Source organism: Tachypleus tridentatus, chromosome 13, assembly GCF_004210375.1.
Source record: "Tachypleus tridentatus isolate NWPU-2018 chromosome 13, ASM421037v1, whole genome shotgun sequence".
NCBI lineage: Eukaryota > Metazoa > Arthropoda > Merostomata > Xiphosura > Limulidae > Tachypleus > Tachypleus tridentatus.
This window is the reverse complement of record NC_134837.1, coordinates 6,054,010-6,072,739: the sequence shown is the minus strand read 5'-3', so window position 1 is coordinate 6,072,739 and position 18,730 is coordinate 6,054,010. Positions and strand designations below refer to the sequence as shown.

General features: G+C 32.9%; 1 protein-coding gene across 7 annotated transcripts in view; it reads right to left on the bottom strand.

The window, feature by feature from the left end:
• LOC143237684 (uncharacterized) overlaps positions 1-18,730 on the bottom strand; it is a 142,779-nt gene that overhangs the window by 45,922 nt on the left and 78,127 nt on the right. For all 7 annotated transcript variants that reach the window (XM_076477201.1, XM_076477205.1, XM_076477207.1 and 4 more), the window contains exons 2-4: positions 14,557-14,665; positions 4,244-4,364; positions 3-199 (exon numbers count right to left, since the gene is read on the bottom strand). In XM_076477201.1, coding sequence (XP_076333316.1) covers positions 3-199; positions 4,244-4,364; positions 14,557-14,616 — 378 coding nt within the window. In that variant the 5' untranslated portion in view covers positions 14,617-14,665. The remainder of the gene's footprint in view (positions 1-2; positions 200-4,243; positions 4,365-14,556; positions 14,666-18,730) is intronic.

The window sequence follows — 18,730 nt, the reverse complement described above, 5'->3', positions numbered from 1 at the left end:
ACCCCAGCTAATTCCTGTAATGCAGAACAAGGACTTGTAGTTTGAAGATCAACTGGCAGCTGAGTTGGTTTGAAAGTTCCATTCTGTATATAACGCTTTTTTGGAGGTTTAGAAACAGTTAAATGACTGTGTAGAGACGACAGTTTTAAATCTGATGGAGCTTCTGATATTGGTGGGGATGAAGGTGCTTCTAACAGTTCTGTAAAATAATTTGTATGCATATTTAAACTTTAGGATTAGAGGTAAACATTTGATAAACTCTATCATTGAAAATATATTCTATTTAGTATAAGATATATTTTTCATGTTCAACTGGGTGTATGGTGTTTATTATAAAGAAAACAATAATGATTTGTATTTCACAAAATGTCCAGAAAAATAATATTAAGAAATATTAGTCTCACAAACTGAATTTCCAATAATGTAACAACTATTGACATGTAAGTATTCTGTCCTAAATCCTTCAAATTAACATAACTGATAATAATAATAATAATACAATTTTAAGAAGATAAATTACCTCATGTTTTTACTTGTGCAGTTACAGAACAACAATTGTGTTGAGATTAATAATAATAATACAATTTTAAGAAGATAAATTACCTCATGTTTTTACTTGTGCAGTTACAGAACAACAATTGTGTTGAGGTTAATAATAAGAATACAATTTTAAGAAGTTAAATTACCTCATGTTTTTACTTGTCCAGTTACAGAACAACAATTGTGTTGAGGTTAATAATAAGAATACAATTTTAAGAAGTTAAATTATCTCATGTTTTTATTTGTTCAGTTACAGAAAAACAATGGTGTTAAGGTTTACTTTCAGTTTGAAGACCTTCAAACGACATATAAAATAACAATGTTTTGGGAAAACATCCTCTAAACTAAAATTATTAAATTAATAAATTATTTAAAAAATCTTAAAGCTAGCCCTTATAATTCACATACTAATCAAGCATTTTCTTAAGCTCATGTAAATTTACTGATTCTACAACATTTGAGATAAACTCAGTCTAAATGCTGACAATCCTGTTAGAAAAATAAAACTATCTTAGCCGAAGTTGACTTACACCCTGCCAAGATTTATAGCTGTGCTCCCTAATCCCACTAGGGAATTTAAAATAAATGTAAGGAAACAAGGCTGGAGATACTGTAGTCACTATGTACTCAAACTACAAATTTCTGTTACTTAGAATTACATTTGTTGGAGTTAATATAGAGATTTCTTAACACTACATAATTTACCATTTACAAATAACATATAGTAATTATTATTGAATTGGAATAAGCTGATTGTTGTTACTCAAAAGAACCAATAAACTAGTTTTCTTGTGGTAATTATGTACAGTAGTAATCATAACATCTTGCTGTCTTTGTTGATAAGGCAGATCAGAATTTGTATTTCTACTAGTATTTATCTACATCAGTGGATTTCAAAATAATGTATTAATGCAATTATTAAAGTAACTAAAATGACAAAAGCTGGAGTTTTTCTTTAAATAATTTTGTACTTGGGTTTACTAACAGGTTTGTGAATGGAAACTTTACTAAACCTCCATGATAGAAAAATATAGGTTTTTTCTTGGTACTATACATGAAATTTCACATTGTGATATGGAAAAATTAATGTTTGGTAATAAAAAATACGGGTATATTCAAAACATTTTCGTATATAAAGACCCAAGCGAAGTGTGCCTAATTCCTATCAGTTATAAGTTTCATAGTTTATTTATTAGTGTAAAATAAAAAATACTCTTTTCACAACTATAAACTTATTAGTTTGTCTTCTTGTATGTTGTTCAGGGAAGGTATTTATGGTTAATGTGGGAAGATGGTTTGAGCAGAGTGATAAGTGGATAATAAATATGGATAGAAGAATAAGTGTGATGACTAGATGTGACAGATTCAAGGGTCATTTTAACGGACAGCATCTCTGTCTTCCAACTATAAGACTTATGTTCAAACACTACTCATCTTCTTATATAGTTCTTTTTAAGACTTTTCTGAAAATGGTAGCACATTATCAGACAAAACTGAATTACCTTTAGAGCTATATCAGATACAAACCAGGACATGTATTATAGAGAAAGACACTAAATGTGTTACTAATTGATTCAGTATAAAATGATGTAACTAGATTGGCACAGAGTATAATAGAAAATGAGCAGTCTTTATTAATTAAACACAAACTTAGTATGCATACCTGCTCTAACATGTGACATTTGTCTTTACTTAACTGCAAGACTTTGACTGAGGACCATGTTCCATACAAAGTGACCAAATGTATGGAAGTGATGATCTCTGTTATGAAAGAAACTCTGCATTTACACATGAAGACTAGTGCTACCCATTGGACTGATCATAATAATTATGACATAGATGAAGTTATAACCTCTACATATCACCTAAACAATCGTTGATGGACATTTCTGTTAACATCTATGCCAAGCATGTGAAAAGGTTAACACTGGCAAAACAGAAATGAGTTTAAATTCAAGAATATCTGAATACAATGAGGATATTAAATACAAAAATATAAATAATGCAATTCTTTATAGCCACACGTGTAATGCTATAAACATTTGAATTGTCAGCTCTATATGTTTTTCTGTAATGCTATAAACATTTGAATTGTCAGCTCTATATGTTTTTCTGCAATTTTCACAAGTTCTACTGGTAGGGCTCATTGTCTGAGGAAAAATTCTCAGAGTGATAAACAAAATCTTTTAGTATTAATGACTTTCAAAGTTCTCTTTATTTGACAATGTGTTTAAAGACTGTACGTGCGGTGTTTAGCTGCAGGAGGTAGTCTTATCTGTGATGAATGAGCCAACAGTATTACTAGCAATATTAGTTGCAGGAGCAGTAGTAGTGTAGGTATCACCAGGGTAGTATCACTCTCATGGTACATGATAGAAAGAGACCAACCAAAGGTTTTTATCTCTGTTTCAGACTAATCAGGATCTATATTCATAAGTGCTTTTTGGATGATCAATCATAGTATTCCAACATGAAAATACCTATTTTTTGCAAGAGAAACACAGGCAAGCCAAACACCTAAACTTCATGGCACAATATTATTAAAAGAATAATTCTTTTGGCAGTAAAGTGTGTTTTTTTAGGCTTACATATTGAGCCATTTACCAAAGTACATTTGTTTGGTCCTACCTTAAATGTGACAACTGTCATATCATCTGTGTCTGCTCACACTCCCCGAATTCAGTATCACTGACTGACAGACTGTAAGTTGAATATTGATTAATCTTTTAAAAAATTGAGTGGTTAAAGATTTAGTATTCCTCTTTTTCAATCTTAATATATTCATCCAAAAGTTATAGTATATGTCTTTTTAAATTAGTATTTTGCTTTGTTCAAGATTTATTGACGAGCCAAATACAAGTTTTAGTTTGTCTTCCAATGGAACATGGCACCAAAATTACTCTATTAAAATTGAGGTTTGGGGAAGTCCACAAACAGAAATTTTGCTGATAAAGTACTGATATTAGATTAAAAGAATTTAATTTGAGAACTTTAAAAGAGGTGCTTGGTCTCTTTCTTGTCTGATTAAAGATTATGTGGTATTCAATTATTATTTTTCTTACTCTTTTAGTTAAAACCCTATTAGAAAAGATGCTCTCCAATTTTAAAACTTGTATTGAATATTGAGAAGAAATATACCAAACAACCTGGTTGGGAGAGGAGAGTATATAGATCTTAACATTATTATTTATGATGTTTTCAATATTAAAAAGTCACAGTATTTGTAATTTCAGTTGTCATTAAGTTTGTAAACAGGTCTTTAAGGCTGTTGTATAGTTATTTTATGTTAAACAAGTGGTATTATGCAAGCAATATTAACCTGTTGAATAAAGTATAAAGAAAAACAATTTAAATAACAACGAGTGCATACTCAATGGTTGTAGGTCAGTATTGTTCATTTTGGACTCAGATATTCAGTGTTTTTCTTTAATAACATCCTGGCTGAACCTCCTGCTGTTCTGTGGAAGTATCCCATTGCTCTAAAGTTAATTTAGTTTTTCTATATACTACAATCTTATGGAAGTACATTTAATATTCTGTCACAGTATGCTATTAAATGACAAGTAATTACAGGTTTTCAAAACAAGGAATCAGATGCTTTTAATAAAGTAAACTTACCTTACAAAATAATCATGAAAAATTTAATTTAATGCATTTTTACATCTAATATTGTTGACAAATCAAGAACTCTGAATACCCTTACCTATATTTTTTGTGCTTTTAACATTTTGCAAATAAGACGTTTCACGTAATTCAAGAGATTCAAAACCAGTAGTTTCACTTGCTAAGTTGTTCTGAGGGGTAGATGTCTTTCCATTCATAGGCTAGAAATAACGAACAATATTGAATTAACGATGTGTTATCTTTAGTTTTTCAGTGAGATTCTTATGTAATAATATACTGTTTTTCTCATACACTGGGCACTTTCCAACTTTTACTTTGTACATAACAATGCTAAATTTCAATGGAGACATGATACATTATTCCCTGAAATCTTGTTATGTAATTTGTTAACTTCATAAGTTATCTATTAGTATTAGACGATAACGATATTGTTATGTAACTTCATAAGTTAACTATTAGTATTAGACTATAATGTTATTTTTATATTATTATAAAACACACTCATTGCCTGTTTCACTGAGAAGAGCCGCCATTTTAAAATTAATATCCACTAATTCATTTAATAGAAGGGTATTATTAAAATCAATAAAGTCAACAATATTCTCAATTAATAAACTCAATTCTAACGTAGAGAAAAGAAGGTCACGTGCTCGACAGAATGGCTATTATTTTTTCCTTGTACTGGTTTATGTATGATTCGTGATATACTTGTAAACTCGTATTTTTTTAAAGACGGCTGAAGTGGTACCCAACACAACCGATTTGTTTCCGAATAACATCACTGACAGTTTAATACAATTTTCATGTTTCGTCAAGTTATACACACTCTATACCACAAATAAACCAAATGCATTTAGCAGTTTGAAACTCTTAAATGTAATTGTTTATTTGGAATTAAAGCACAAAGCTACACAATGGGCTATCTGTGCTCTGCCCGCTACGGGTATCGAAACCCGGTTTCTAGCAGCGTGAGTCCGCTGACACACTACAGAGGGAACTGTTAAATATTGCATATAATTCGAAAATGTAAAAATATAATATATTGAAGAAATACGATTGTTTACCTGTAATACATCCCTAATATTATGTATGTTTTAAGTTTCCCATTCTAAATATTTTTATCACACGATGCAAATTTTTCTATTCGAAAAAATATATTTATAATAACACAAAACTGACTTTTCATACAATTTCATGTTCTTTACAATAAAATATATTCAAGCTGTTACTAGGGTATATACTGAATTAAACTCTTAATGACTATCTGTAAAAGACAGACCTCGAAACCCAAACAATGCTTTTAAATGGTTCACTTATTTACATAGAAAAGAATAGGTTGCATGACTCAAGTCACCCAGAACGACCCTTGTTGTTGTTGTTGGGCAATTTTAAATAGTAACAAAATGGCTACCAACGGTTAGACTTAGCCTTTCGTGTCTTCCAAATAAAACAGTACGATATCAAAAATGTTTTCAAATAAATTAAATTCTAACTGAAATTGTTTGCCTCTGATTCATATGAATAGCACTCACCTTAAATTTTAGATACCTCAAATGAAAATGAAGTAACAGGAAGCCAAATATTTATACAATACATTTACACATTCATTAAGAGCATACATGGGTTTAATTAATAACTTTAATAGCTATTCCAGGTGAATGACGTAAGAATATTAAATATGAAATATTAAATCGAAAATACGCTTTTGTAACTAAGTTTCCAATTTTATAAATGTTTTATAATAGTAAGGGGACCTGTGCAGTGATTTTCTCTAGAAAATGGTTATTTTTGTGGATATAGAAAGCCATCCACTCAAACGTAGTAGACTACCAATAAGTCTGCGGACTTAACAATGACAGAAATCAGGTTTCGATACCCGTAGTAGGAAGAGTACATTGTGTAGCTTTGTGCGTTATTACAAACAAAAATGAAAAAAAAAACGGAGTAAAGTTTAATTTGAAGCAAAACGTTTAATACGTCTTGATGACGAGAAACCTTTTCTTAACCTGAAGATGACCTAGGAAGGTGGAAACGTTGTTCTCTCCTTATCAGTAAAAGTGTTAATACCCACCATTCGTTCTGAGATGCATGTTTAATACGTCTGATGTATAAATTTGTATATTTTACTCATATTTTTTCATTGCGTTTCATAGTATGCTAAGGTGCATATGTTTAACAAAGTTTTTGTGCTAATTATTTATTATTTTTAATTTCCCTTGTGCTTATTGCATCTTCTTCAAAATAAAACTTACTTGGATCAATCGGATCCACTTATGAAAATTTAATCTTAAACAAACTTGATGGAAATTATTATAATTTTAAGGTCCTTTAACATTATTATATTTTAGAATTTCAAATATTTATGTAATATTTTTGTTGTAAAGTGGAAGAAAAAAGACAAAAATAAATATTTTTTTATTATACGAAGCATTTTAAAAGACAAAGAGACAGTGAATAAGGCCTATTCTTTATGAACATTTCGTTACTACACTATTGTAAATATTGTTGCAACAGACAAGCAAACTAAACACAATTCTGTAAATACAATTTTATAAATAAAATGGTTTTTATAATTACAATACCAAACCTCATAGTGTAGTTTTTGAACGAAAATCGTAGGAAACAGTTAAAAAGAATAAATTTGTTTTAAAATATTACACTTTCATAAATATAATACAATTGTAAATAATATCAGCTGTAGACTATTTAGTTCTTTTGTTGATCCTGTAATTACGAAGCTTCCCAAGAAAATATGTTTCTAATTGTGAATGCAGCGAATTTAATACCAGAGTCTAAATTAAATTAAAGTCACGTTTTAAACATATCGCATGAAGTGTTAAACCAGTCTACTTTGTAATAGACAGCAAATGAGCATAACGCTGTTACTCTTGTAGGCCCGGCATGGCCAAGCGTGTTAAGGCGTGCGGCTCGTAATCTGAGGGTCGCGGGTTCGCATCCCGGTCGCGCCAAACATGCTCGCCCTTTCAGCCGTGGGGCCGTTATAATGTTACGGTCAATCCCACTATTCGTTGGTAAAATAGTAGCCCAAGAGTTGGCGGTGGGTGGCGATGACTAGCTGCCTTCCCTCTAGTCTTACACTGCTAAATTAGGGACGGCTAGCACAGATAGCCCTCGAGTAGCTTTGTGCGAAATTCCAAAACAAACAAAACTGTTGTATTTGATTTCAGACCAAAAATACGTCTGGTAAGAGACGGTAACTGGACAAAGTGCTGGATTGGGGCGAATTATGGTGTAGCTTTATTATCAATGTAAAACATCGATTCTAACACTGTACAAACAGACTAATTTCCACATTATAGGAGGTTAAACAGCTTGTCACAAAAGTAATACTTCAAGAACCGCCCCTATGCATCAAGACACGCATGCTCTTCGGTTTTCTGAATATAAAACTCTAATAGTGGATTTCTTGTTAACTCTGAACTTAATTCACAAGAAAGCTCCAATAAGCTTTCTTTTCTCCCCTCCCCCAAAATTAAGCAACAGTAGGTGAAGACGAAAGGCGGAAGACTTTCGAATCGTCATCTTCTACATTTGTGTCTCCACAGTAGGCAGTTGCCGTCCATTCGACAAAGTTTCATCAGTATGTGAGCCATTATTTTATATTTATAATGCACGAGCTAAGAAAACATTTTCACACTTTAACTCAAAATTTTCATAACCTACAATTTTACTGTTTTAAACTTCAATTTAATTTAAACAAACTATCTTGTCTGTATAGTTGAATTGTTTAGGTTTCAAGCGTCGTCGTGTTCGCTTAGCGATCTCTCCGTAATTATGAAACTCTCAAAATCATTTGTAGCCGACGTTACAATTTGAAAACCCTGCTCCAAGTAAGGCAAATAATATGAAATCGATTTTGGCTTGAAAATATTTTCACAGTTCCTTATCGATTGTTAATTGTTTTTCAGCTTATTCTATCACTTAAGACGTGGAATTAGGGACGATTTAACCTCTTAATAATAATTAATATAAATTTGTGCTTAAAGTAAGCTATCAAATCAAATACAGAAAAAACATATGGCTATTCAAATATACCGTTCTTATGTTTCTATTTACAACATTATATTCATTCAGCGCTTTAAAATATTATTGGTTGTAAAATAATATACCAATTTATATCATAATAAAGTGGAATAAGTAAATGTATTAAATTTACATACCAATGCTGTCAACGAAAGGAAGGTAGAGTAAAACGCATGGATCACATTAAAACTTTTACAATAAAGGCCTCACTTTGTTTAACATACACATTTCATGGTATGAACAATCAGATAAGTTGTACTATTCATAAGAGGCATAAATGTGTGTATTTAGATACCTTTCACATCAGAAGCAGGGGGTTACTTTATACAAACATTATGCATATTGCCTGGGGTATTGTAGCGATTGGTCTCTTAGTTGATATGTATCTAAAGTAATAAATTTGATGAAACTTGACACGATGATGTAACGAGGCAAGAAGGAGAAATCTTATATTATTCTTGTATGAAAGTCCAAGTACGTCATGAGAGGTTACTAACCGGTTCTCGAGCACACAAAATCGGAAATACGAAGTTCAATGAACAGGTTTTATGTATATGTAATTCTGTGGGTATTTCGTATACACACAACCCCGGTTAAGACATGAGCTTACTGGGCTGAAGCCCAGGGCCTCAAGCTATAACTATAAATGTATATATTCACGTAGAGGTTCTGTCTCGAGAGGGCCTCTCTAAGTTAAAAAGGCCTAGGACAAATAAAACCCTCAATCCGGTTTTGTATACATAGTTATCATTCATATAAAAGAATGGGTTTTAAAACTTCATGTTGCTTTCACTGCTATAAAGTTAATTTCAAACAGTATTACTAGAAATAATGGATTGTTAATTCTGATAACCTTCTTTGATAAGTCGCTCGGATTTTAAACAAATCTTAATACATTTACTGTTTGTTTGTTTTTTGAATTTCGTGCAAAATTACACGAGGGCTATAAGCACTAGCCGTCCCAAATTTAATAGTGTAAGACTAGAGGGAAGGCAGCTAGTCATCACCACCCACCGCCAACTCTTCGGCTACTCTTTTACCAACGAATAGTAGGATTGACCGTCACATTATAACGCCCCCACGGCTGAAAGGGCGAGCATGTTTGGCGCGACCGGGATTTGAACTCGCGATCCTCAGATTACGAGTCGAATGCCTTAACCCATCTGGCCACGCTGGGACAGGGTCATTAAATGTCGTCGCTTAAAGCTACTCGACAATCTTCTGCGATAATTTTGAAGTAATACACTAGAGGGAAGACAGATAGCCAACACTTCCCACTGTTAACCAATAGGATACTTGAATCGAATAGGGAACGTTACTGTTACTCTGTTAACACTATGCAACACAAATTTTGTTCCTGGATAGTATGTGTTATTTCTTAATTGCTTATGTTGTAAAAGTACAGAAAATAGTCATTATTCCCTTCAAACTTTGCTTTTGTGACTTCGATAATGAAATTTAGAAATTAACCTATTTTCTGTGTAACAACGGGCAAATTTTAATATTTTATTTACATAAAGTCTGAATAAAACAACATATGAATTAAGATTTACATGTATTTATACTAAAGTTATACAAAATGAACACAAATGTTTAGAAATAAGTAGTTTTTCGAGATTTGCGACTGTAATGTAAATCACTTTCACGTATTAGCCCCCAAATATGGTCTCCCATCATGTTTTCGTTATACGCTCCTTGGTAGCGGCGTTCAAAGTCCAATATATCTTGATGGAAGCGCTCGCCTTGCTCCTCTGAGTATGTTCCCATGTTTTTCTTGAATTTATCAGGATGAGCGTCAAGGACATGGACTTTTAGGGACATCCTGTAGCCCATTTTGTCATAGTTCTTCACCAGAGCCTCAACCAATTCCACATAATTTTCGGCCTTGTGATTGCCTAAGAAGCCCCTGAATCACTGTGACAAAGCTGCCCCAAGCTTTTTTCCCTTCCTTCTGAGCTTCTTGGGGAATTCTGTGCACTCCAGGATCTTTTTTATTTGTGGTCCAACGAAGACACTAGCTTTGACCTTTGCCTCAGACAGCTTAGGTACTTCCAAAACATATTGAATTCTTTGCAACATGGATTCAACAAGATGCTGGAAACATTCCTCAGGGATTTTGGTCAATGCTGATTCGATAGCATCACGCAGTTCCTGCAGATTTGTCGACCACACATTCATACTGCGAACCTCCTATTCCACTTCATCCCAAAGGTGCTTTGTTGGATTGAGATCTGGGGACTGTTCAGTCCATTGTTGTACACTGAAGTCACTATCATGTTCGTGAAACCAGCTTGAGGTGATGCGTGCTTTGTGACATGGTGCATTATCCTGCTGGAAGTAGCCATTGGAAAATGGGTAGACTGTGGCCATAAAGGTATGCACACGGTCAGCAACAATGCTCAGGTATGCACACGGTCAGCAACAATGCTCAGGTATGCACACGGTCAACAACAATGCTCAGGTATGCGGTGGCATTCATGTGATGCTCAATTGATATTAAGAGGCCTAATGTGTGCCAAGAAAACATTCCCCACCCCATAGCACCATGACCACCAGCCTGTGCCGTTGACACAAGGCAGGATAGATCCATGCTGTTTACACCAAATTCTGACCATATTATCTGCATGTGGCAACAGAATCAGAGATTCGTCAGACAAGTGATGTTTTTCCAATCTTCAAACATCCAGTTTTGGTGATCCCGCGTCCATTAATTAGCCTCATCTTCCTGTTCTTAGCTGACAGTGTGCCCTTCTGCTGTTGTAAAGAGTGGTTATTTGAGTATTTGTGGACTTCCTGTTAGCTTGAAAGAATCTGGCCATTCTCCTCTGACCTCTTTCGTTAACAAGGTGTTTCGCCCACAGAACTGCCACTTACTGGATGTTTTTCACACTATTCTTTGTGAGCTCTAGAAACTGTAGTGTGTGAAAATCCCATTAGGTCAGCAGTTTCTGAGATGCTGGAACCACTACGTCTGACACCAACATAACCATTCTACGGTGAAAATCGCGCTTAGATCACGCATCTCCTCCATTCTAATGTTTGATCGAATAATGACTGAACCTCTTAACCATGTCTGCATGCTTTACATATATAGAGTTGCATCCACACGATTCGCTGTTTGGCTATTTGCATTAAAGAGTAGGTTACCAAACGAAGCGGACACTGAGTGTATATAAATGTTTGTTTGCGCTTACTACCATGTGTATGTCATTTTACATTGTAGTTTAAACTGATGTATATTTCGCGAATTTGTATATATTCAACAGTATGTCTCTCAATTTAGAAATAAACACCCAGAAGAAACATCTGACAATCCCGTTGTGTCTACGAATCTGAGTTGGACTAGTCGGACAGCATGACGAGAAGGTAGTAGAAATGAAAGGTAGAAATGTATGGACAAGTAGGGACGGAAATATTTAGCTAACCCTAACTTAAACTGAAAACAAACATTAAAGAAAATTTCTCTGATAGGAATTACGAACAATCCCAAAGGAAAATATTTGAGATGCTATTAACTAGAACAATACCAAGAACAATTATTAACAAAATAATACGTTTTGAAAAATAAAATGTACTGTACAATCAATTAGCTGTAAAGTTAAAAAACGAAAGTGTTATGACCTCATTGATGTAGAGTGACTCATTTATGACACGTTTTAAAGGTCGAGGCACATAAAATCTGACATGTGACTTTGAAATCACAGTTACCATTTTATCTGTGTGTCATACATCTTATATGTGACGTTGAACTCATAAAATTACTATCTTATTCGTGTCACACATCTGATATGTGACTTTGAAATCATAAAGTAACCATCTTATTCGTGTGTCACACATCTGATATGTTACTGAAATAATAAAGTTACTATCTTTTTCGTCTATCACACATGTGATATGCGACTTTGTAATAATAAAGTTACCATTAAAAGCGGAGATAAGATAAGACTAAAATATGAAATAAATGGCAAAAACTATGTAATGAATAACTGGAATATACGTATCACTACAACACGTGACAGCTTGTAAGTTGACCTTACCAATATACAACTAACTCTAATTTCATTCGACAAAAGTGTATCAAAAATAATTATATAATTGAATAAGAACCAATCAATAGGAAAAATGTTTTCGATATTAATTATCAATCTCTTCCCAGAAATAATAGCTAATCTCTTTGTGAATTAGTAACTCGAGAATGATGGTACTTGTCCATTATTCCATCTATTTTACAAATATCTCTTGTCGCCTTAGCAGAAAAACACCTCCAAAAACATCACACTGCCTCCCTCATGCTTCATGGTAGGTGCTATAAATTGATGTAAGTTTTAGGTTGTTCAGAAATAAATGTCGTATTTGAACTGCGAAGTTTGGAAAAGTATAAACCAGTGTTGTAAAACATGCTTTAATCAGAGTAAGCACCATTTGCTTCAACACACTTTTACCAACGAGTAACGATACTGATTATGCCCCTGTTGTAGAAATCAGAGTTTCTATGGTTAATGAACTCCCTGGAAGCTTCTTCTGCAGCTGCCTGGTTTTGAAAGCGTTTATTGTTCAAAAAGTTATCAAAGAGTTGAAAAAATGAAAATCTGTAGAGGGAATGTCTGGGGGATAAGGTGGACGAATAAAAACCTCAATTCCCAATTCGTTCAATTTTTGGAGCGTCAACCTTGACAGGTCTCATAGTGCCGATTTTATTGATCTTCAGTCAACTCATGCGGAGCCCACTTATCCAACTTTTTCGTCTTTCCAATCGCACTCAGGTGGTTTGCAATGCTCGATTTGCTTGTGCCTAGCTTTTCTGAAAGCTCACGTACTGTTGTGCAAGGGTCTGTCTCAACTGCTTCCCTTAATGTGGTTTCATCTAAGGATGGCTTCCTTCCACAACCTTCGTGGTCTTTAAGACTTTCATCTCCGTGTCGAAACCATTGGAACTAACACTGAACTGTGCGCTCAGTAATAGGTCCATGGCCGAATGCCTGAATGATGTTTCGTGTAGTCTCGGTAGCTTTCCGTCCTAGTTTGAAGTGGTGGAAGAAAATCAGATGAAAGTCAGAAAGTGTTGCAAAACTTACTCTGAGTAGAGTTGTAACAGCAAACAATTAAGACACTTTTTAAGGGACAAATGTTGGATTAAACCAACCAACCAATGAAAAGTTACTCAATATTCAGCTTCTAAATGTCGTCATGAGAATTTCGACATTTATTTCTTGACAACCTAATATCTTTCATGTTTCTTCCACTGGACGTATAAACTATGTTTTGAATCAAATATTTCAAACTTGGACTTATCCGCCTATGACACCCATTCCCAGTCTCTTGACAATATTTGGAGATAGAACTAAAGTTTTTTTTATCTGTTAAATAACCAATATTTCATTCCCGTTGAGTCGTTTTGACTCTGTAAATCTGGACACTTTTCTGTCATTTGGTACATGGTCGTTTGTCTCATACTTGAGGTCAGTGCCAGATTTCTACATAAACAAAGATGTTTACTATCAGCATCACTGAGTTTAGGTGTTCTACATCTTCCTTTCCTATTTTCAAATGTCTCTGTCTTACTATCTTGTGTGTATTTGACAGTGTTTGGGAAACATTTCAAGTCTGCAGCAATTTAACGAAGATTCCAACAAACACTCATATGTGAAGCCTTTATGCGAGATCTCTATTCTACTGATAATTCTACATGTTTATTGGGCCGTGGCATGACGTCAAAAATAATATATAATGTTAAACACTGTTTTTATTAAGGTTTATTTCTAGAGTGCTATTAAATCAATTTCTTCTAGAATATACTGGTAGGATATGCTAGCTCATTGCTAGCATCTTTCTATACAGTTAAGACACTGCGTGACATACCATATTTCAAACCGCACAGTTTATCAATATGTTCATTCAAGCAAAACCCTTATGGCATGTCTTTGGTACAAGTATCTGGGAATTCTAAATAATGATAAGTATTGTTATCCTGGTTCATTCAATTGTTATCAGGAATCAGTGAAATATTACCATAAGGTTCAAATTTACATTCTGTAATGACATGGAAGAATTAGTCTAATAAAATGAAAAAATGACTAAATATTCTATTATCTTAACACTTTAACACCTTACTGTAGCTATTGTGAAATGTAATTTACAAACCTGGGAATATTCTCTTATATTAACACTTTAACACCTTATTGTATCTATTGTGAAATGTAATTTATAAACCTAGGAATATTCTCTTATATTAACACTTTAACACCTTACTGTAGCTATTGTGAAATGTAATTTATAAACCTGGGAATATTCTCTTATATTAACACTTTAACACCTTACTGTAGCTATTGTGAAATGTAATTTACAAACCTGAGAAACAGGGTTACTTGGATTTAGTGACATGTCATTGCAGTGGCTATTCTTTAACATTTACCCTTCCTATGCAGGTCTACGAGACAGGTCCAGTCATCAGGAACACCTAAAGTAACCGTTAAATAAGTACGTTATGAAGAAATAAATTAACAACGTTGAATACAATTGATTGGGTTTGAAATGTTAAAAAATCAAATACTGTATCAAATATTTTACTTAATACACTTTTTAAGTTCATCTACTAAACTGTGTGTCCAGGTAAAAATACATGGTCGTATATCTATCATTTCATGTCTGTTCTTTATAGGTTTCTACATTTATTCATCAATCACCACCAAACTTGACAAAGTGATACAGGAAGACATGTGAGAGGTCATGGGGGTTGGACCCCGTTATCTAATATAATACTAAGAGAATTATTGAAAACAACATGTCTTTCATCTGAATATTGGAACCTTTATGTATGACTGATGTTTTAACGTTAGGGAAAAGTTAGAAACAGAATTACCTATATTTTGTTATTTCACCTGTACTCCAACTACTTCTCTACAGATTACTTATGTTAAAACTATTAGAAACAAGAATGATATATAATGTGCATTCTTTAACCTTAACCAGAAAGGTTTATAATGGGTTCCGTTGTTTCTTGACTCACTACTAATCTAACTTTTCATGCGAAGAAATAGAACCAACACAAAATAAATAATTGATCTCAGTTTAGCGTAATAAATATTTATGTGCTGTATAAACAAAGCACAGAGTTTATTATCTGATTTTATCTTCTAATGTAATGGCTGTTACTTTAATGAGTATAAAAATGTCCGAACGATATAAGTTAAGGCACACGTCTGGTTCTCTCTATAGTTTGTTAGTACTTAGATGGACGACAAGTTAAAATAACGATACTGACAAGTAAAATAAATCATTGTTTTTAAACTACAGGAACTGGCATGTTTCTTTAGCAGCCACTGGTTACTTTTTCAAAATAAATAATGTTGTTTTCTGAGTCAAGAGCTGAAAAGTATGTCGGGAGATCGAATAATGTGATGACGAACATGAAGATGGTTGATAATAAAGTTCTAACGTTTCGAAATAACTTATTCAGTGAAAACACAAAACTGTGTTACAAAGATGATTATTACTAAAATTATACTATAATAACATAATTATTAGTTTACGTAGGTATAAATAAAGTGGTAAATGGGCGGAAAAAATAACATACACATACATTACATCGAGGCTGAGATACTTGTGAAAATATAAATCAAATGTAGATTTAAACAACTTTGTGATCGTTAAGGGCTGGATGGTCTTCTGATACGCGTAAACATTATTTAAAGTTGAAATCAAGGTCTATGGTAAAGATAGAGGAATCATTAAATGAGATATTGCGACGTGTGGTTTCAGAATGTGTAAGAATGGATGAGTCCCCAGTGGGACACTATTTACAAAGTTAAAATCAAGGGTTCAACCCCCTCGATGGACACAGCAAATAGCTCATTTGTGTCACTACACTTATATTTTTTATACAAGAAACTGATCTTTGTACGGAAATACATCTGTAATACGGAGACTAACTGATCTGTATATTATGTCCTAGTAATCAACATGGAGACTAGATCTGTATATTATTGTTTTAATAAGTGATCAACATGGAGACTAGGTCTGTATATTATTGTTTTAATAGGTGATCAACATGGAGAATAGGTCTGTATATTTTTGTCATAGTGATCAACATGGAGATTAGATCTGTATATTATTGTTTTAATAAGTGATCAACGTGGAGACTAGGTCTCTATACTATTGTCCTAATGATCAACATGGAGACTAGACCTGTATATTATTGTTTTAATAGGTGATCAACATGGAGACTAGGTCTGTATATTTTTGTCATAGTGATCAACATGGAGATTAGATCTGTATATTATTGTTTTAGTAAGTGATCAACGTGGAGACTAGGTCTCCATACTATTGTCCTAATGATCAACATGGAGACTAGATCTGTATATTATTGTTTTAATAAGTTATCAACATGGAGACTAGGTCTGTATATTATTGTTTTAATAAGTGGTCAACATGGAGACTAGGTCTGTATATTATTGTACTAGTGATCAACATGGAGACTAACTGGTCTGAATATTATCGTTTTAAAAAGTGATGAATATGGAGACTAGGTCTGTACATTATTGTTTTAATAAGTGATCAATATGGAGACTAGGTCTATATATTATTGTTTTAATAAGTGATCAACATGGAGACTAGGTCTGTATATTATTCTTATAATAAATGATCAACATGGAGACTAAATCTGTATATTATTGTTTTAATAAGTGGTCAACATGTAGACTAGGTATGTATATTATTGTTTTAATTAGTGGTCAACGTGGAGACTAGGTCTGTATATTATTGTTTTAATAAGTGATCAACATGGAGACTAGATCTGTATATTATTGTTTTAACATATGATCAACAAGGAGACTAGGTCTGTATATTATTGTTTTAATAAGTGGTCAACACAGAGACTATGTCTGTATATTATTGTTTTATTAATTGATCAACATGGACACTAGGTTTGTATATTATTGTCTTAATAGGTGATCAACATGGAGACTAGGTGTGTATATTATTGTTTTAATAAGTGATCAACATGGAGACTAGGTCTGTATATTCTTGTCCTTGGGATCAACATGGAGACTAGGTCTGTATATTATTCTCCTTGGGATCAACATGGACACTAGATCAAAATATTATTGTTTTAATAAGTGATCAACATGGAGACTAGGTTTCAATATTATTGTCTTAGTGATCAACATGGAGAAAAGATCTGTATATTACTGTTTTAATAAGTAATCAACATAGAGACCAGGTCTGTATATTATTGTTTTAACAAGTAATCAACATGGAGTCTAGGTCTGTATATTATTCTTTTAATAAGTGATCAACATGGTGAATAGATCTGTACATTATTGTTTTAATAAGTGATCAACATCGAGACTAGGTCTGTATATTATTGTCCTATTGATCAACATGGAGAGTAAGTGGTCTGTATATTATCATTTTAAAAAGTGATCAACATGGAGACCAGGTCTGTATATTATTCTCCTATTGATCAACATGGAGAGTAAGTGGTCTGTCTATTATCGTTTTAAAAAGTGATCAACATGGAGACCAGGTCTGTATATTATTGTTTTAATAAGTGGTCAACATGAAAACTAGGTCTGTATATTATTGTTTTAATAAGTGATCAACGTGGAGACTAGGTCTGTATATTATTGTTTTAAAAAGTGGTCAACATGGAAACTACGTCTGAATATTATTCTTTTAATAGGTGATCAACATGGAGGCTAGGTCTGTATATTATTGTTTTAATAAGTGATCAACATGGAAACTAGGTCTGTATATTATTGTTTTAATAAAACATCAACATGAAGCCTAGGTCTGTATATTACTGTCTTAGTGAACAACATGGAGACTACATCTGTATATTATTGTTTTAATAAGTGATCAAAATGGAGACTAGATCTGTATATTATTGTTTTAATAAGAGATCACCGTGGAGACTATGTCTGTATATTATTGTTTTAAAAGTGAGGTCAACATGGAGACTAGATCCGAATATTATTATTTTAATAGGTGATCAACATGGAGGCTAAGTCTGTATATTATTGTTTAATAAGTGATCAACATGGAGACTATGTCTGTATATTATTGTTTTAATAAGTGATCAACATGGAGACTAGATCTGTATATTATTGTTTTATCATATGATCAACATGGAGACTGGGTGTCTATATTATTGTTTTAATAAGTGATCAACGTGGAGACTAGGTCTGTATATTATTATTTTAATAAGTGGTCAACATGTAGACTAGGTCTGTATATTATTGTTTTAATAAGTGATCAACATGGAGACTAGATCTGTATATTATTGTTTTAACATATGATCAACATGGAGACTAGGTGTCTATATTATTGTTTTAATAAGTGATCAACGTGGAGACTAGGTCTGTATATTATTGTTTTAATAAGTTGTCAACACAGAGACTAGGTCTGTATATTATTGTTTTAATATGTGGTCAACATGGACACTAGGTCTGTATATTATTGTTTTAATAAGTGATCAATATGGAGACTAGGTCTGTATATTACTGTTTTAATAAGTGATCAACAT